The sequence below is a fragment of the Borostomias antarcticus genome (genome assembly GCF_949987555.1).
Source record: "Borostomias antarcticus genome assembly, chromosome: 31".
Lineage (NCBI taxonomy): Eukaryota > Metazoa > Chordata > Actinopteri > Stomiiformes > Stomiidae > Borostomias > Borostomias antarcticus.
In genome coordinates, this window is record NC_140264.1 from 3,718,430 (window position 1) to 3,739,377 (window position 20,948).

The 20,948-nt window shown below is 45.9% G+C and overlaps 1 protein-coding gene across 1 annotated transcript; it reads right to left on the minus strand.

Annotated features, from left to right (window-relative positions):
• Nucleotides 1-12,377: 12,377 nt before the first annotated feature.
• Nucleotides 12,378-20,733, minus strand: LOC311327331 (NACHT, LRR and PYD domains-containing protein 3-like; the record flags this gene model as incomplete). The annotated part of the gene is given in 9 exon segments (XM_084460365.1): nt 12,378-12,904; nt 13,209-13,258; nt 13,619-13,780; nt 14,056-14,226; nt 16,623-16,802; nt 17,615-17,842; nt 19,011-20,100; nt 20,103-20,543; nt 20,655-20,733. Coding segments are annotated over 9 exon segments (2,928 nt in total).
• Between the last annotated feature and the right edge of the window lie 215 nt (nt 20,734-20,948).

Below are 20,948 nucleotides of genomic sequence, written 5' to 3' on the forward strand. Positions count from 1 at the left end.
TGGGTCCGACCGGCCGGAACACCTCCTCCTCCGGCCCCAGCAGCAGCGCCACCCTGGAGGAGGAGGAGGAGGAGAGCCTCTTGGACGCCCTGGCCCGCCACGCCCTGTTCCAGAGCCCCGGCCTGGTCTCCGCGGAGGAGAAGCTGGAGCTGGTCAGGCTGGTGGGGGGCCTCCTCCGGGAGACGACGGAGCCCGCCGAGGGAGCCCCTCCCCCGGCCCGACCCCGGAGCCCCTGCGCCAGGAGTCAAACCGGCAGCCCTGCTGGAGAGGAGGAGCAGGAGAACCACGCCACACCCCTCCCCGCCTACGGACCCGACCTCGCCCTGCACAAAATGTTCGATGCCATCGCGAGGGAGCGCCCCGATCACGACGGCGACGACGACGATGGCGAAGAGTCCCCCGGCCTCCACTTCTTCTCCAAGGAGCTGATCCGCCTGGTCCACCGGCAGCTCCTGGACCCCCCGCGCTCGGGGCGCCGGCCGCCGGACGCCCACCACTGCCGCTCCCAGCCCACCCTGCGGAGCCCCGAGACCGAGCGGCGTCTGGAAGAACAGATCTTCACGCCGCTGCTCTACCGCTTCATCCGACGGGCCGTGGGGAAGCTGGTGGCGGACTTCGTGGGCGTGGCGGCCGCCACCGACACCCGTCCGCACGACGGCGGCCGGAGGGGCCGGGACTCCTCCGGCGAGGCGTCGTGGGGCAGCAGCGACAGCAGCGGTGACCGGAGGGGCGAACTGGACGCCACATGCGAGGTGCTGACCGCCCGGGCGCTGGCCAAACTCCAGGACACCTGCGATGACCCCAAAAAAGCCAGAGTCATCGTCAACAAAGGTACAGACGTCTCTCTTATTGCATGATATTACACACGGTCTGATGTTATCATGTTATTACACACGGTCTGATGCTATCATGTTATTACACACAGTCTGATGTTATCGTGTTATTACACACAGTCTGATGTTATTATACACGGTCTAATGTTATCATGATATTACAGGCAGTCTAGTGTTTTAATGTTACTTTAGACCAGAGTCATTCTCACCTTAATAATAGTTTTACCTGAGCATGTTTTAAAACGTTATGATAGTTATGAGTGTTATTACTGTGTAACAGTAGCATATTTTTCAACACAGCTATGAGTGTTACTACTGGCAACATGGAGAAGAACAGGAGTAGCAGGAGGAGGAGCAGGAGGAGGAGGAGCTGTGAGCAGTCTGGAGAGATAGACTCCTCCTCCTTCTCCTCCTCCTACCAGACCCCCACCTCCCCCTCCTCTTCCTGGAGCCTCCCAAACACCGCCTCGTTGGTAAGGAGACAACACACACACACACACACACACACGTGCACATACACATACACACACACACACACACACACACGTGTACATACACACACACACATGCCGTGTTTAGAATTGACCTGAGTAGTAGTAGGATTAATACATTAGATAGTAGATAGATAGCTCCAGATATAATATAAATGTATTGAAATCCACATAATGAATACATACAGTAATAATGAGTTTTTATTAGACGTCTAACTCTACAGTATATATATGCTTGTCTTCTTTTCTCTGATTCCCAGATCAGTGGTCAGGAAGCTGAAGCTGTCCCCCAGGATGGACAGAAGACATCTAGAGAGGACAAGAAGAAAAAGACCGGCAAGAAACACAAAAAGAGCAGCGTTATTCCCCTGTCCTGCGATGGTAAGACCCCTTCATGTTTCAGTCCAGCAGGCTCTCCCCAGGACCGCGCCTCTCTCCCGGGCTCGGACCCCCCACCCCGCTCCCCCAGCGCGGCTCTGGAGGAGGAGGAGGAGGAGGAGCAGGAGAACCAGGCCACACCCCTCCCCGCCTACGGACCCGACCTCGCCCTGCGGAGCCCCGAGACCGAGCGGCGTCTGGAAGGACAGATCTTCACGGCGCTGCTCTACCGCTTCATCCAACGGGCCGTGGGGAAGCTGGTGGCGGACTTCCTGGGCGTGGCCGCCGCCGCCAACACCCGTCCGCACGACGGCGGCCGGAGGGGCGAGCTGGACACCACATGCGAGGTGCTGACCGCCCGGGCGCTGGCCAAACTCCAGGACACCTGCGATGACCCCAATGAAGCCAGAGTCATCGTCCACAAAGGTACAGACGTCTCTCTTATTGCATGATATTACACACAGTCGAATGTTATCATGTTATTACACACAGTCTGATGTAATCATGTTATTACACACGGCCTGATGTTATCATGTTATTCCACACGGCCTGATGTTATCATGTTATTACACACGGCCTGATGTTATCATGTTATTACACATGGTCTAATGCAGGGTCCAACAGTAAGTTTTTTCTTCACTTTCCTGGTCGGACAAGTGGATCAGAACGTTGCCCAAAGTCAAATTTTACTTGCCCCTATAAAAACGAACCAGTTTTATCCAGCCTGCTCTCAAACTTTCAGCAAACTGTGCATAGTTGGAGTTTAGCCCACATCCTCTAATGCACCCAAGTGACCCAACTAAACTCCTCTGTCCAAGACAATTGAAACGCTCGCACTTGAGCTCATACATCTTGTCTTTACCCAGCACCATTTGAAAGACGTCAGACTGACAGCCATGTGTCACAGTACTAGCCTTGTGTCACCCTACTAGCCTTGTGCCACCCTACTAGCCATGTGTCACCCTACTAGCCATGTGTCACCCTACTAACCTTGTGTCACCCTACTAACCTTGTGTCACCCTACTAACCTTGTGTCACCCTACTAGCCTTGTCACCCTACTAGCCTTGTGTCACCCTACTAGCCATGTGTCACCCTTCTAGCCATGTGTCACCCTACTAGCCTTGTGTCACCCTACTAGCCTTGTGTCACCCTACTAGCCTTGTGTCACCCTATTAGCCTTGTGTCACCCAACTAGCCTTGTGCCACCCTACTAGCCTTGTGTCACCCTACTAGCCATGTGTCACCCTACTAACCTTGTGTCACCCTACTAGCCTTGTCACCCTACTAGCCTTGTGTCACCCTACTAGCCATGTGTCACCCTTCTAGCCATGTGTCACCCTACTAACCTTGTCACCCTACTTGCCTTGTGTCACCCTACTAGCCTTGTGTCACCCTATTAGCCTTGTGTCACCCTACTAGCCTTGTGTCACACTACTAGCCATGTGTCACAATTCTAGCCTTGTGTCACCCTACTAGCCTTGTGTCACACTACTAGCCATGTGTCACACTTCTAGCCATGTGTCACCCTACTAGCCATGTGTCACTCTACTAGCCATGTGTCACCCTACTAGCCATGTGTCACCCTACTAGCCTTGTGTCACCCTACTACTCATGTGTCACCCTACTAGCCTTGTGTCACACTACTAGCCATGTGTCACACTACTAGCCATGTGTCACCCTACTAACCTTGTGTCACCCTACTAGCCTTGTGTCACCCTACTAGCCTTGTGTCACCCTACTAGCCTTGTGTCACACTACTAGCCATGTGTCACACTTCTAGCCATATGTCACCCTACTAGCCATGTGTCACTCTACTAGCCTACTGAGTTCTTCATTGGCCAACGGCGAGTGCCAGGGGAGGGGGCTATGCTATGTGCCAGAGAGAACATTCGCTATGATACGACGATGATCGATGACGATAATAAAAATTGGGTGGGTGGGGGGGGGTAAAATTGGTTAAAAAAAAGTACATTTATTGTTACTACTCTCCCGAGGCAAGTGAGTTGCTTGATTTACTAGCCTGACGTGGCGTTTTACTTGCCCTGGGCAGTCGGGCAATCCTTATTGTTGGACCCTGTCTAATATGATCATGTAATTACACACAGTCTAATGTTATCATGATATTACACACAGTCTAATGTTATCATGATATTACACACAGTCTAATATGATCATGATATTACACACGGTCTAATGTTATCATGATATTACACACAGTCTAATATGATCATGTTATTACACACGGTCTAATGTTATCATGATATTACACACAGTCTAATATGATCATGTTATTACACACGGTCTAATGTTATCATGATATTACACACAGTCTAATATGATCATGTTATTTCACAGTCTAATGTTATGTTATTACACAGTCTAATGTTATCATGTTATTACACACAGTCTAGTGTTAGGTTATTACACACAGTCTAATGTTATCATGTTATTACACACAGTCTAATGTTATCATGATATTACACACACTCTAATGTTATGTTATTATACACGGTCTAATGTTATCATGATATTACAGGCAGTCTAGTGTTTTCATGTTACTGTAGACCAGAGTCATTCTCACCTTAATAATAGTTTTACCTGAGCATGTTTTAAAACGTTATGATAGTTATGAGTGTTATTACTGTGTAACAGTAGCATATTTTTCAACACAGCTATGAGTGTTACTACTGGCAACATGGAGAAGAACAGGAGTAGCAGGAGGAGGAGCAGGAGGAGGAGGAGCTGTGAGCAGTCTGGAGAGATAGACTCCTCCTCCTTCTCCTCCTCCTACCAGACCCCCACCTCCCTCACCTCTTCCTGGAGCCTCCCAAACACCCCCTCGTTGGTAAGGAGACAACACACACACACACACACGTGCACATACACACACACACACACACACACAGACACACGTGCACATACACGCACACACACACACATGCACATACACACACACACACACACACACACACAGACACACACACACACACACACGCCGTGTTTAGAATTGACCTGAGTAGTAGTAGGATTAATACATTAGATAGTAGATAGATAGCTCCAGATATAATATGAATGTATTGACATCCACATAATGAATACATACAGTATTAGTGAGTTTTTATTAGACGTTAACTCTACAGTATTTATATGCTTGTCTTCTTTTCTCTGATTCCCAGATCAGTGGTCAGGAAGCTAAAGCTGTCCCCCAGGATGGACAGAAGACATCTAGAGAGGACAAGAAGAAAAAGACCAGCAAGAAACCCAAAAAGAGCAGCGTTACTCCCCTGTCCTGCGATGGTAAGACCCCTACATGTCTGTTCTTAAACTCCTCTTCCACTATAACTCTCACACACACACACACACACACATGCGCACACACACACACACACACACACAGACAGATGCGCACACACACACACACACACACACACACGCACACACACACACACACACACAAAGCTCTGTTTTCATGAGACTTGCTGTGATGTCATATCCTGTTGTGCATGATGGTGTGTTTCCTGTCCTGGTCCAGAGCCTGCTGAGTCCTCCAGCAGCAGAGAGGAGGAGGAGGAGGAGGAGAAGAAGAAGAGGAGGTCCAGCAGAGGCTGGTTCCAAAGGGCCTCCTCCGCGCTCTCCAGGGCTTTCTGCTTCAGCTGTTGCAGGAAGAAGACTGGCCAGCAGAGGGCGACTCCTGCCCACTGACTGAACTACAACAACAACACAGCAGCTTCTCTGAGGGCTGGACCGCTGCATAACATCACCCTCAATATCACTACACATAAAACATCACCCTCAATATCACTACACATAAAACATCACCCTCAATATCACTAGACATAAAACATCATCCCTACGTTCTATTACGGTCCGTTCATCAGTTCACAGCTTCAATGAAAACGTCAATAAAATCTTTAGCATTTAAACAATATGCTGCAACTCTCTTCTATTCTTCAGATGTCAGAATGTGCAGGTGTGGTGTAGCGTGTGCTCATCTGGTCCTTCTGTTCAAGCCTCTACTGACCAGCGTTTAGTCAGACTCATATTTATTCACGTTGCGTATTGCTGGTTTCTACTGCTACATTCAGAACACAGCGGTTTTTTAACGGCGTAAATGAACCAACGCACACCCCCCATCGGCCCACCCACGCACACACACGCGCACACACACGCACACACACCTGTGTGAGGATCCTGCGGACGTCGGCGTCGGTGTGGCTGGAGTTGAGCTGTCCCAGCAGCAGCTCTGCCGTCAGACACTGGGACACGTAGTTGGCCACCCTGCTGCCATCGTACCCGTTAAACACCCCATACAGGAAGCAGCCATCCTCGCCTCTGGTCGGACACGGACACACACACACACACACACACACACAGGATGTGTTAATACTTTCAACATCCGCCCAGTCCTAATTGCAGTGAACTGTCATCACTGTCATACTATACTGACATTGCAACCATGTTCTCTAATCTGCTGCACACTGTATTATATATCCACAGTACGTGCAGCCCCCACCGGGTGTGGCCGAGGGTCGTTTCTGGGTGAGCTAGCACCTGAATCGGAGGTGCCCGTCTTCGTTGGGGTGGCTCTGGGTGTCCTTGCCGTCCGGGCCGTAAACACAGTTGGGCGCAGATCCGACACCGCACATCTGACACAGTGGCAGGTTGTCCGTCCAGATCTGATGCTGGCCGACCTCGGAAGACAGAGGTCAGCGGAGATAGCAACACGACTTTAATACTGACATAAGACAGATGTAAAAACAAACCGTATATAGCTATACGTGATTGCCATTACACACAAAGGCGCATCTGATGTCCAGCCACTGCATTATAATTGACATCCAATTCCATCCTATTCGGGGTATTTAGTTAGCATTGCTACCGTAGCTAGCCATGAGAGTCTCAAATCAAATGTAACACAATGGACTGGATGAAACAAGATAGCACTATGGTGGCTTAAAAGTTTTGCTTCGACAAGAAATGCATGCCATGGTTTGCTATAGCAACAGCCTGACATATTTATATATTTAGCCAACTAGTCGTCTAACGTTAGCTAGCACTAGGTTAGCTTGGCTAGAGCGATTGCAAACACAAAAACCAGGCCCCTTTGTACGGATAACTAGACAGACTGACCCGCATACGATATGCAAACCTTGCCAGAGATCAGCGTGCATGTTTTCAAAAGGAGAAACTCTTAATTATCTTACGCTTTGCATCCATGGAGGTATAATATAACTGGAGACGGCATTGAAAATGGCTGCCTATTCATTTCAATGAAAGTTGCTCACGGGCGCATGAAGCCATTTGACGTAGTGGCCAAAGCTCGGTATTGCAAGTCACGTGACGGCATGCGGTCCAAGACCCTTATTTCCCATGGTTTGTGGATTATGATAGATAGGGCTAGAAAAGGAAAACAATTTTTTTCTGGGAATCATTCAGCATCAGAGACCAATCTAATCAATATAAACTTTTAATTCAATGTTTTTTTGTTGTTTTTGAAGCCACCAATACCTGTATCGAGCCATTTGAAACATGTGCTGTGAACGAGCCTCGGGGACGCTGGGCGCGCGTTCATGAGTCCTGCGAACTCGGCGGAAAACACGTCACCATAGGAAGACCCGCCCTACTCTGCCTCTGATTGGATAGTTTTAAGGAAGTCATATGTAATGACGTCGGCTAACATTTGCTATGCTTTTAGCAATGAAGCTGCTATGATCATGCTAATCATAGATATGAACGTATGTCTATGATGCAAATTTTCATGACATGTGGTTACTTTAGGACATCGTTGGAAAAGATCTAGAGGGTAAGTGGGTCAATGTTGAATAACTTAGCTAACATTATCTAATGTTACATTTCTTTATATTAACGTCAACTATATTGATAGGCTAGGTAGCTATGCTAACGGTAGCTATGCTAACGGTAGCTATGCTAACGGTAGCTAATGCTAACGGCTTAGGGTTAACATTAGTTATTCCTAACGTTACGTTTGGAGGTCTCAGATGTATTTCAATTTTAACATAATGTTGAGCATGCTCAATGTGACATTGTTCATACATTGATTACAGTCTGTAATCTTGTCTGGCGTTATTTAGCTATAGTGGGCTGATGCTTGCTGATGCTACTATAGCATTTGCCCCATTATACATCAAATTAATCAAGCATGGTTATTGTTATTAGCTGAAAGCATTATTGCCATTGCAAGTAAGCATGCCATGTATATGCCATGCCTGAAAATCGAATTAATATTGTGATTCATTCCCATCATAGCTCATTGTACACTAATATAATCATTCTCCTTGCTTTTGTTAATACTCATCTCTTTTATCAAACTTTATGCTAGGAAAGAAATCTGTCTGTGATTCGTCGCTAGTGCTCATCCAGGCTGTTGTCATCTCCCGCCTGGACTCCTGCAACTCCCTACTTGCTGCCATCCTGCAGCGTTGGCCATCAGACTCCTGGAGAAAGCTGCTGCTGACCTGGTGTTCAACAGCCCCATGCTCTTCCACACAACTTCCCTACTCCGTTCTCAGCACTGGCTCCCTGCGCTGTCCCATCCAGTTTAGGACTGTGGTGCAAGCCTACAGGGCAAATGAACAGCTCCCTCCTACCTCCAGGCTGTGGTCAAGCTCTGCTGCCTTGAGGTGATTGGTTCCCCAGTTGCTCCAAGCCCCCCTATGGCAGATTGTAACGGCCATGGCTTTTTTCTGTCCTGGCCTCACAGTGGTGGAATGAACTGTGCACTGATGTCAGAACAGAGCCAATAATACACACTGTTCATAATGAGCCTAGTTATTATTGATTAACTTGGACTGTTTCCTCTCTCCTTGTCAGTCATTAAAATATGTTCAGTGTTTCACAATACTGATGTATAACATTTCATTATTTTGTCTCAGACCATTTCTGAAACAATCATCGGTGTCAGTATACATTTCCCTCCAATGTTATTGCTTGCCCATTTTTAACCATTTAACTACCAGACTGTACAAACGAATTGCACACCTATAGTATTTTCTATTGGTGATTTTGCATCGTTGTAAAGTTAGCTATCTGCTTTTTAGCCACCGACAGCTACCGTTAATATTATGGAAGCTGCTGTCGTGAGCTAACTTGCTATCACGGTCTTATCGTGCAGCTTCACAGCCTGCTATTAGCAGACAGCACTAAAGTTGACAAAATCACACTTGCACATCATTAGAATTCCAAACATCTATATGGGATTTATCATTCAACTAAACATGGAACCTGAATACTACCTGATATTTCAACCTGCTGCCATCAGTGATCGGCGCGTCTGCTTGTTTGCGTCATATCTTACGCAGTGACATTCATGTAGTGTCCCAAAACTGTTAAATCATTCCCCATGTAGTTCACTATGAGTCGCACTCAATACATCCATGGTAGCACTACATAGGGAATAGGGAGTGAGTGAACCATTTCAAACACATCTCTGGTCAGCTCCGTTAGCCATCTTACTCGTCCTGATGCCATGTTCCATATGAGAACACTCAGTTAGCCTACTGTATTAAACTTCTACTTGTCCCGACAGTTAACAGATATAGACCCGGCGACAGTTACAGAGATAGAAACTATAAATAGATAGGCTTTGTTCGTAATAATTAAATTACAACCAGACAGAGAACAAGGAGTTTGAGAACGGTAGGCTCATCTAATGTGCGAGATGAGCTACAGCAATGGGTCAATGAGTAGTATTACTGCGCCCCTATTGGCATGCGAGCGGTGGTGCGGAATGCCGTAAAGCGCCTGTAAGAATACCGCGGGTCAAGTTACATTCTTATGTTCCCACATCTGTATGAGAAAAATAAATAATAAGTACTCCCAAGCTTCTTTAGTGCTGTTTCGTTTTTTTGTGGACAACTTTTCATTTTGCATTCTCAGTTTGATCAGCTGTTTAGTCTGAACAACAGTCCTGGTAAATATCCACCAGCCACCACTTTACATTACAATCAAATGAACATAATCTAGCGTTTTCTGAACTGGAGAACGGAATTCGATGCGAAATACAATGCAAATGTCGTATAATTTGTGAGGAACTTACATTTGTACGGCGCATTTTCCATTTCGGACAATAAAAACAGCTGCACATGTGAATCGAGCCTGCATCGGTGCAGACTCGCTACCGAGGGTGTTATAAGCCACTTCCACTCGGCGCGAATTGGTTTCGGATGGCACTTAATATGGCGCGGCCTCCGCGTGAACGCGCAAACCAAGGGGGAGTGCATAGGGCGAGGGAAGAGGAGCTGGATTCGAAAAGGGCTCATGGGATTGAGAAATCGGCGCAGCAGCGTGTACGCCATCTTTGATAGATCCGAAAAGCGTGTAAATATTCTCGTCGTACGCGGCAGTCCGCCCTTTTCTCGTTTTCGTCGTACGCCCTCTTTTACACCTGAATTTACACGCTCTTTGATAAATGAGGCCCCTGATGTCCATAAATCTAGTCAACCTAACATGTGACTTCTAGTTCCACTGAGTGAGTCCAGGATAGAGAGGCAGAGAGACTCTGTTCTAAAGCTATGCTGGCTGTAGAGTAGCACTAAAGATTAAACACAGAGCACAAATACACACACACACAGTCACACACTCATCTCTCTTTTGGAGATAGTGCCTTAATCAGGGTGTGATCATAACAAGCAGAGACATTTACATACTTCCTGGTCACGTCACATGACCACTGACCCACAAGCCTAGCAAACCAAGAAGAGTAACCATGAGGGCAGCAGTCAACCACACACACACCAACTAGTCTTCTTCTTCTTTCGTGTAAAGTCAGAGGTCCAACTCGGTGTCGTGTAGCCATGCCAACTTCTCGGGTCCTAGGTCAAAGAGGCTGGCTTCCGAGGGTGGTCTGTACAAGGGGCAAGTGGTGATTATATGTTCGGCTGTCTGTTCAGGGTCACCGCACTCGCATGCCGCACTGTCTGCCAGGCCACTTCTTCATCGATGTTTTAAAACGACCAACCCCAGTTCGCAGGCGGTTCAGTGTGGTCCATTGCCGGCGTGGTAGGTCGTCTCCTCCTATGGCGCCACCTCCTGGGTCCCAGATGTAGTGATGGACGCGGGAGGGCCCTGCTGACTGCCACTCCTGCTTCCAAGCTGCTGCCAGCCAAGCATCTCTGGAGATGTCCTCAGAGATGGAATTGAGCATCTCTTGCGCTGCCTTGTTGTAGGGGTGGCGGGATTTGAGTCTGCTTGGAGGAGCCGCTGTTGTTGTGGTGTTGTGCAGGATGTGCCACTCATATCTTTTTGCTTTCCTGGCCAGGGCGAGGGTGGCAGCCTCCCGTCGGAGGCCGGCCGGGGCTATTCCCGCGAGGACTGGCAAGAGGGACACTGGGGTAGGCTTCAGGCATCCAGTAATTATTCGGAGGGCACTGTTTATAGCCACGTCAACTTTGCTTGTATGAGGGCTTCTGCACCAGACTGGGGCGCAGTATTCCGCTGCAGAGAAGACCAGAGCTTGGGTCGATATTCGCAGAGTCTTAGCGGATGCTCCCCAGGTTATTCCCGCAAGGCGGCGGATCAGCGCAACCCTAGATGTAACTTTGGCCTTGACTTCTTCTAGATGTTGTCTGAAGGTCAGGGTCCGGTCCAGACGCACACCGAGGTACTTCGGAGCTTGCTGGACCTCCAGGCGTTTGTTGTCGACACGCACCTCCAGTTCCCTCTTTGCTTCTCTGGTGCTTAGATGGTATGCTGCTGCAACTGTCTTTCCGATGCTGAGCTGTAGACGCCACCTTCGACACCAACTAGTGAAGCATAGGATTCCTTCTCTAGTGTTTGTGTGTGGCAGGGTGTGCAAGCAGGCACACACACACACACACACACACACACACACACACACAAACACACACACACACACACACACAAACACACACACACGTGGGCACATGTTTTCCTTGGGTGCTAGAGTATCAACCTGCAGCTTGTCTTTCCATATGGCCAGCCAGAAACACTTAGTTCCAACCACACACACACACACACACACACACACACACACACACACACGCACACGCAGACAGTAAGTACCTAAAATATATCTCATATCACTAGTAAAAACATACTCTTTGGGAGTTGAAATATGAATTCATGTTAATACGAAGATTTAGCATTTTATTATCACATAGTGTGCAAAACAACAATCATACTGTACAAAGACAAGCAATTTATGCACGACTTAAAACATATATTCTGCAGGATCATTGTTTCCATAAACAGTATCTCAATGATTCATCTTGAACAAGTCATGAAATCAAAAGATTGTGTCATTATAAAACAGGAGTGTTGTGTTGAATTTATGATGCAATGCAAACATTGAACAAATTGACATATTCTCAGATATCATACATTATATCATATTTACAGACGTCACACATTAGATCAACCTCAATCATAGATTTAACAAGTCAAGTTTCTGCTATTTACAGTGAAAGTCCTTTTACAGCGCAGCACTCTAACAGAACAAGGACGTCCAGTCAAAGGGACAGAACCCTTCATCTCCTCATGACCACAGTGGGGTCATCAATGTCAACATTGACCTGGGACAACCTCTGTATCTGTAGTCATGGTTACAATCAACCACACCCCATCATGTCACACAGGTGTGTGGGGACAGAACTGTGTTTCCATGGAGACCCAGGTGTTCCTCCAGGACACGGGAGGCTACTCTACCTGGCACAGGGTCACTGAGCCGCTTAACCCAAAAGCTGGGTAGAGGGGCTCAGTGAATGTGGTGTGGAATGTGTACAGGTGGGTCATTGTGTCAGAGGAGATGCTGTAGAAGGAGAGTACGCCAGCTGGCCAGTCCAGGAAAACTCCTACTCTGCTGGATACAGGTAAACACTCAGGTAAATAAGTCCATTCTTGATTGTGCACGACGCCGACTCTCCGATCCAACCTGATAAGACTCCAGGATTTGTCATTGGTTCCAAGTCCAGAAGCATGATTGTCTCCCTCTCTGCTGATGGTCTTATATGTCACTCCTAACTCAATATCCCTCTTCATATCCACCTCCCAGTAATGGCGTCCAGTCAGACCCTCTCTACACAGCACCTGTCTGGCTCTATCAAACCTCTCTGGGTGATCAGGATACAGCTGATCCTCTTCAACCCTCTCCACCCTCCTGTTGTCCTCAGACAGAGAGAGCTCTCTGTGTGCTGTGTTTGGGTCCAGACTGAGATCACAGGCATCTACAGATGAGAGGACAAAGGCTGGATTACAACCTGTGTTAGAGTGTGTGTGTGTGTGTGTGTGTGTGTGTGTGTGTGTGTGTGTGTGTGTGTGTATGTATGTGTGTGTGTGTGTGTGTTCCTGGCTATGTTAACATTTTGGAAAATTAAATATGAATTGATCCAGGAACAACAAGGTTAATGTTTGAGTCAACAAAAGATTGAGGTCAAGCATTTCCACATATCAAGTCAATGGATGGATGTGATTCCCTCAGGTTATTGTTTTGTACATTGACCAAAACAGCTCTTCAAAACAACAACTTACACTTCTTAAGCAGCTGTGATTTCACCCAGATCTCTTCATTATGGTCCACACTATGAGAGAGGCAGAGGAAGAGAGTGAAAGAGTGATACACACACACACACACACACACACACACACACACACACACACACACACACACACACACACACACACACAACATATGTACTGTATGAAGAGCAGTCTAGAAAGGAGACAACTGACAAACAGTGATAACTCAATGTAAGGATCTGTCTGTGTGTGAAGTACTGCTTAAAAGAGTGATGAGGCAGGAGCCAATATCAGGACCCACTGTTCTCAGACTAACATGAGAAATACAGACAATCTGAAAATGGTTACAGCAACAGTAACTGGACTTAAAAACACAGCTCTGCAAAAAATGGCAAAAACATGCATTACTAATCAATACTAACTTGAGTTTCTCCAGCCTTAAGAGTGGATCAGAGAGCAGCTCCACTCCTGAGTCTCCTGGGTGATTGTAGCTCAGGTCCAGTTCTCTCAGGTGGGAGGGGTTTGACCTGAGTGCTGAAGCCAGAGCAGCACAGCCTTCCTCTGTGACTCGACAGAAAGACAGCCTATAGAGAGAGAGGTCATCAGGATATTACAACAGCTCTGCTGCACTCTGCTGGTGAGAGATGGAACTGCATACAATGTGTTTACCAGTATGATGCATGATGTAAAATGAGAGCAAGTGGCATAAGAGAAATTGAATAATCTATTATTTGCCAAATAAAGAATAATATATTCTCAGCTACATATCAATGTTTACCTTTTCATCATAAATACATTGATTTGTGGAATTATCAACATATTTCTCTCTCATTGGTGGAGTGTGTTTCTAATAACTGACCTCAGTATCTTCAGTCTACAGTTGGGACTCTTCAGACCATCAGAGAGCAGCTTCACTACTGAGTCCTGCAGGTCATTGTGACTGAGGTCCAGCTCTGTCAGGTGGGAGTTTAAGCTGAGGGTTGAAGCCAACTCCTCACAACTGTTCTCTGTCAGGAAACAGTTGTCCAGCCTAAATAGGAGATGCAAATACACGACAACATGCTGAGTAACAAGTAGACTAGAGTGAGAATTTAGTCTACACAGAGAAACGTAAATGACAACATAGTGACTCACAGGCTAGAAGTCATGGAGAGAGTTGGTTGAGCCACACGTTAGTCAGTGTGTAGTAACAGAGAACATGTCGTTCATGTGTTCAGATGAAGCAGTGTTTTAGTCCTGAGCCCTATGTTACGTCCTTCCTAACTACTGACCAGAGATCAGCCAGAGATCAGTGGTGCTCAGCTGAGAACTGGTATCCTTCCCCTTTCTATTGAAGTAGGTCGGTTCACAGCGAAGCCAGAAGAGAACAGGATATGCTCATGCATTATGTGGGCTGTGATCTAAAAGATGTTGAAAATGAATTTCATTTCATATTTTATCATACATTATATTATGATTTGAGGATTCCCTTGTTTGATGAAATGCAAAAGCAAGACCCTGAGCTGTTCTGGGCAGATAATGGCCAGAAGCTGAAGTGGTTATTTAAGGCTGAAGTATTTAAGATTGCCCCGTTTTATTTATAAGGCCTGGATTAGAGAACAATCTGTTTTTAAGTAAGATATGTCAGGCTCTCCTGACATGATGTGTGAGTTCCAGTGCTGGGTAAGCTACTTTCAAAACCTAACTATTACACATTACGAGTTATGTTCATTTGAGAGTAATTCATTTATTTATAAGATTACATTTTAAACAATCCTGGACATATGTGAGTATGAAAATAAAACTATAGATACAGCAAACCAATATTTTAGGAGCTAGGCCTAGGCTAGCTTACTTTAATCTTTTACACTTTTTTTTCAAATCTACTGTAGATAATAAACAAACTGAATAATCATGTAATAATTGGCATCCATGGTTGAACCTAATTGCTGACCTATATCAATATGTAGCCCTACAAAAAGCTGGCTAGATAGGAAACCTGTTACAAAGGCTGATGAATGGTAAATGGACTGCACTTATACAGTGCTTTTATCCACAGCACTTCCCAATGGCCTCTCATTCACCCATTCACACACCAATGGTGGCAGCTGTCATGCAAGATGCTAACCTGCTCACTGGGAGCAATTTGGGGTTCAGTGTCTTGCTCAAGGACACTTCGACATGTGGACAGGAAGAGCAGCCGGGATTTGAACCGCCGACCCTGCGGTCATTGGACGACCCACTCTACCACTTGAGTCACAAGTGAAGCTACCTAGCCTAACCTATACCTAGGGCTCTGGAGGGCTAGTATTACATACTACTAAAATACCTAAAGCATGTGTTTTTAATTCTGAAAGTGCATTTTGCGTGTTTTTTTTCTGGTTCTCAAAGTTGAACAGTGGAGTAAAAGGGCACTTGGAACTTGGCCAGTAAGTCTCATGATAATCTTTCTAAAAGCGCTCAATTCTACTGTTGACAGAGGCAGCATGTCTTCGGCAACATACTCTTACACAAATCTCCAAGTCTCGGGGATCAAGGGCAGATCGAAATCCAAAGAAATCGAATCTATGTTGCTTGGTTTGCTCTCGTAATGGGAGTGTATCCATTGTGAAAACATAGCACCTGTAGCCATTGTTGTCTTCTCTTCGCTGGTCATGTAGCGTTGCGCTGTAGCTATGCAGATTCCAGGTGAGTGGACTTTACCAATCAATCATTCATCCTCATTCTCCTTCCCGTTCACACCCCCCCAATCAAATGCCAGCAAACAAACACACAAACAATAAACTTCCCTCTCCCTGTGCGGTCTGTGTTATATAACGGAAATCCTTCAGTATCTGTAACATGTTATATTGCTTAGTTACTGCCAACAGCAATATGTTACTGTAATGCATTACTTTTGTAGCGCGTTACACCCAACTCTGGTGAGTTCACAGGCCTATATGTGTTTTGGTGTGTTTTGTGTTTTATTATAAATATCTTGTGTGTATTTTGGATGTTTCTTTAATTATATGTTTGATCTTTGTTTATGAAAAACTGAGCGGAAAGTGTTTTATAATAAGTCCACATGGGCTGGGCTGCATTTGAAGCATGACACTTAAATAAAGGAATAACTCATCATATACGATCCCTACAGATGTGATGGAGTGTTTGTAGACATGCGGTATCAGTCAGTTTAATAAAATATTACCGCATTAAAGTTTAGTAACGAGCTAACAGTGATAATGTATGTTAAACATGAAGACATTCAAATATTCTCTCCATGTCTCCCACCTGGTGTGTCCCATACAGTATATCTGAGGGTCAGTGAGTCACCAGAAAATCAACTGAACTGAAAAAAGACTGCATATGAACATGCTCTAAGAGTGACAATGTGAGACCAACAGACTGTCCAACCATGTGTCCATTTTAGGGTTGTCATCATGTAAAAACCCCTGTAAAGGTACTGACCTCAGTGTCTCCAGGTTACAGTGTGGACCTCTCAGGGCAGAGAAGAGGACCTTCCGGCAACCATCACCACCATACCATGTAATGTTCTTCAGGTGCAGCTCTCTCAGGGGACAGTCTGGTGACTGGAGGGAGGAGGCCAGGGATTCACAGGCCGCATCGGCGAGACACACTCCAGTTAGTCTGTAGAAACAGACATGTCCTTCATGAGATGGAGTGCAGTGTAGAAGTTAGGACCTCTGACTGCTTCTGTAGGTCTGTTGGCAACCAGGGTTCAAATCCCATCTCTATCTCTTTCACAGACCTACTGTATGTCTCCTGTCACCCCACCTACTCCCTTCCTACTGTCTAGAGGAAACACATGTCCACTGTCCTTGTAATGGAACATGTCTATTGTGGTGTGGTGCTTGTCAGGTTTGTTGAACAGCTTGTAACGTGGTGGATGGAGTGTATAAAAACACTGCATCTATTTACGGAGTTGTATGTTTTATTTTTAAATGTCATGTTATTTGCTGTTAGTGACAGATAAATATGAATTCTACATATTTGCACTTTCACACTCAACGTCCCTGAACTATAGTCTGCTCTAACCCTGGTTAGTAGAGTACAGTATGTTCACTATTTTGACAACATGTCCCTTAAAACGATTACACTAGTCTTCCTGACTGAAATATACAATCCCTACAGATGTGATGGGAGTGTGTTTAGTGATACTGCATCAGTCAGCTGAGTTGAATATTCACATAAATGGTTAGTAACAAGTCAATAGTAACAATGTATGTTAAACATTAAAACATTCAAATATTCTCCCCATCTCTCCCACCTGGTGTGTCCCATATATCTGAAGGTCAGTGAGTCACCAGAAAATCAACTGAACTGAAAAAAGACTGCATATGAACATGCTCTAAGAGTGACAATGTGAGACTAACAGACTGTCCAGCCATGTGTCCATTTTAGGGTTGTCATCATGTGAAAACTCCTGTAAAGGTACTGACCTCAGTGTCTCCAGGTTACAGTGTGGACCTCTCAGGGCAGAGAAGACAACATGCAGGTCACCATCATCGTCATCGTTATCATCATTCTCGTCATCAAATATCTTATTTCTCATCTTCATATATCTGGTAATGTTCTTCAGGTGCAGCTCTCTCAGAGGACAGTCTGGTGTCTGGAGGGTGGAGGCCAGTGATTCACAGTCCTCATGGCTGAGCACCATGTCAGTCAGTCTGTAGAAACAGAGAACATGTCCTTCATGAGCTGGAGTTGCCAGGGTTCAAATCCCATCTCTATCTCTTTCACAGACCTACTGTATGTCTCCTGTCACCCCACCTACTCCCTTCCTACTGTCTAGAGGAAACACATGTCCTCTGTCCTTGTAATGGCACCAATGTCGTGGAGCTTGTCAGGTTTGTAAAGTAGCTTGTAACATGGTGGTAGGAGTGTAGATACTGAATCTGCTGAGTTGTATGTTTTCTTTTTACTTTTAATTTTGTTGTTGCCTCCACCAACCCAGCCTCCATCTTTGGTTCTATTTGACTCTGTCAGGGGATTGATGGATAACATGCTGCTCTGTGCCTTTGCTGTTGATCATGTAGCACATGCATTTCCAGACTGAGAGCTTTCTGAAGCAGAACCATACTGGTTGCTATGGTAAATGGTAAATGGACTGCACTTATACAGTACTTTCATCCAAAGCGCTTTACAATGAAGGCCTCTCATTCACCCATTCAAACACACATACACACACCAATGGTGTCAGCTGCCATGCAAGGTGCTAGCCTGCTCATTAGGAGCAATTGGGGGTTCAGTGTCTTGCCCAAGGGCACTTCGACATTTTGTCAGGAGGAGCAGGGATTTGAACCGCCATTGGACGACCCGCTCAACCTCCTGAGCTACAGCCGCCCGTCTCCGGGCTCTCCCCCCACACTCCCCAGTCCAAACCCTGTGTCTATATCGCCCTCACACGGACAGCTGGCTTCGCTCAAATGTTTGTTTTGATTTGTGGATCCGCCCCCTAATTCGTATTCACTCCAAAATTTAATAGGTTCTACTGTAAGTTGGCCTATGCTACACCCCTCCACCAAGTTTCTTGAAAATCGGTCTGGTAGTGTTTGCATAATCATGCTAAGAAAACAACTAATCAATGAGTGAACACACATCACTAACAACATTACCTCTCGCCCTGCGCTGTTGCTGGAGCGGAGGTAGAGTACACTGTAAACACGAATACATTCAGATAATATATACACCCTCTTTCCCACCTGGTGTGTCCCATATATGTCTGAGGGTCTGTGACTGCACAGAAAAGCAACTGGACTGAAAAAAACAGTCCTTTAAAACAATCAGCGTCATTTATACTAGTGTGATATGTGTCAGTTTGACATTAATATTTACATTGCCTTTCTGAATTTCCTCACAGCTGGGATCAGTCGGTTATGCACTGTCTTGTCTATGTTGTATTTCCTCTGGTCCATCTCATCCAGCACACCCTGTGACATCAGAAGTGCGTTGGCCAGTGCTGAGCAGTGATCTCCTGAGAGAGCTTGTTCATCTCGATCTGGTGACATGAGGAACTTGTGAATGTCTTCATGTACTGAACTGTCTTTCATCTCAGTCAAGCAGAGGATGAGATTGATGTAACTATCAGGTGAGAGGTTCTCCACATCTGGCTTCCTAAGGTATTTCTTCATCTCCTCAACAGTCTCTGAGCTGCTCTCTGTCTGTGGCAGAAGGCCTTGTAAGCGAGTCTGGTTGGACTCCAGTGAGATGCCAAGCAGGAAGCGGAGGAACAGGTCCAGATGTCCATTCTCACTCTGTAGAGATTCATCCACAACTCTCTTCAGCACCTCATGCAGGGGCAGCTCTGTCGACACATTCTCCAGGAGAGACTCCAGTGAACTGATGTTCTTGGTCACACAGCAGTAGAACACATAGACAGCAGCGAGGAACTCCTGAAAGCTCAGATGCACAAAGCTGTACACTTTCTTATCATACAGCCCATCCTCTTTCTTTAGGATTTCTGTGCACAATCCACTTTCCACTGCTGCTTTATTGAAATCAATTCCACAGTTGTTCAGCTCCTCCTCTGAGAATATGAGATTTCCCTTCAGCAGCTGTTGGAATGCCAGCTTGGCCAGTTTCAGAATGTCGCTGTCTCTTGATTTCAGGATCTTCTGTCTAGACTTATCTTTCTCGTTTCTCTCTTCATACTTTCCAAGTGCCACACCTGTTTGAGTGATCAGGAAGTGAATGTACATCTCAGTCAGAGATGTAGGGATCTCTCCTTTCTTGTTTTTACTCAGCATAGGTGCTAGAACCTTGGCAGTGATGTAACACATGATAGGTATGTAACACATGATGTAGAGGCTTCTGTTTTTCTTGATGTGATCGATGATTTTGTTGGCTAGTTCCTCATCTTCACTGAACTGCTTCCTGAAGTACTTCTCCTTCTGTTGGTCTGTGAACCCTCGTACTTCTGTCATCTGGCAATGCACTGGCGTTCAATCTTATTGGCTGCTGCAGGTCGAGTGGTTATCCAGAGGAGAGCAGAGGGAAACAGATGTCCCTTGATGAGGTTTGTCAGCAGCATGTCCAGTGATGATGTCTCTGTTACATCATTCAACCTCTTGTTTCTGAAACTGAATGTAAGTTTGCTTTCATCCAGTCCATCAAAGATGAACAGAACTTTAGAGGATGCAAACATGCTTGCGTCTGCTTTCTCTTTCAGTTCAGGGTGAAAGTAACACAGAAGGTCATGCAGACTGTACTGCTCATCCTGGATCAAATTCAGCTCTCTGAATGGAAGCACAAAGATGAAATCTATATCCTGATTGGCTTTCCCTTCTGCCCAGTCAAGGATGAACTTCTGCACTGAGACTGTCTTTCCTATACCCGCCATGCCTTTCGTCAACAGAGTTCTGATGGATTCTTCTTGTTCAGGACGGGGTTTGAAGATGTCATTACAGTTGATAGAAGTAACGGATGATTTTTGGAGTGATTCAATCCGCCTGATCTCATGTTCTGTATTAACCTCTTAACTCTCCCCATCAGTGATGAAGAGCTCTGTGTAGATGCTGTTGAGGAGAGTTTTTCTGTCTTCTGTAGTCCCCTCAAACATGAATCTGAAACTTTTCTTCAAACTGTCTTGAAGTGTGTCTTTAACTCTTTTTTGGTTCAGCACAGGGGAGAATGGGAGAAAGTGAAAATGTAGAGTGAGACATGAAGAATAAAAAGCATAAAACAACATCCAGTACAAGCAGAATCCTCATACAGTAGCAGTATATAGATCTGTGAAACACAATGGACCCTTCTAACAAAAACATTCTCCTGATT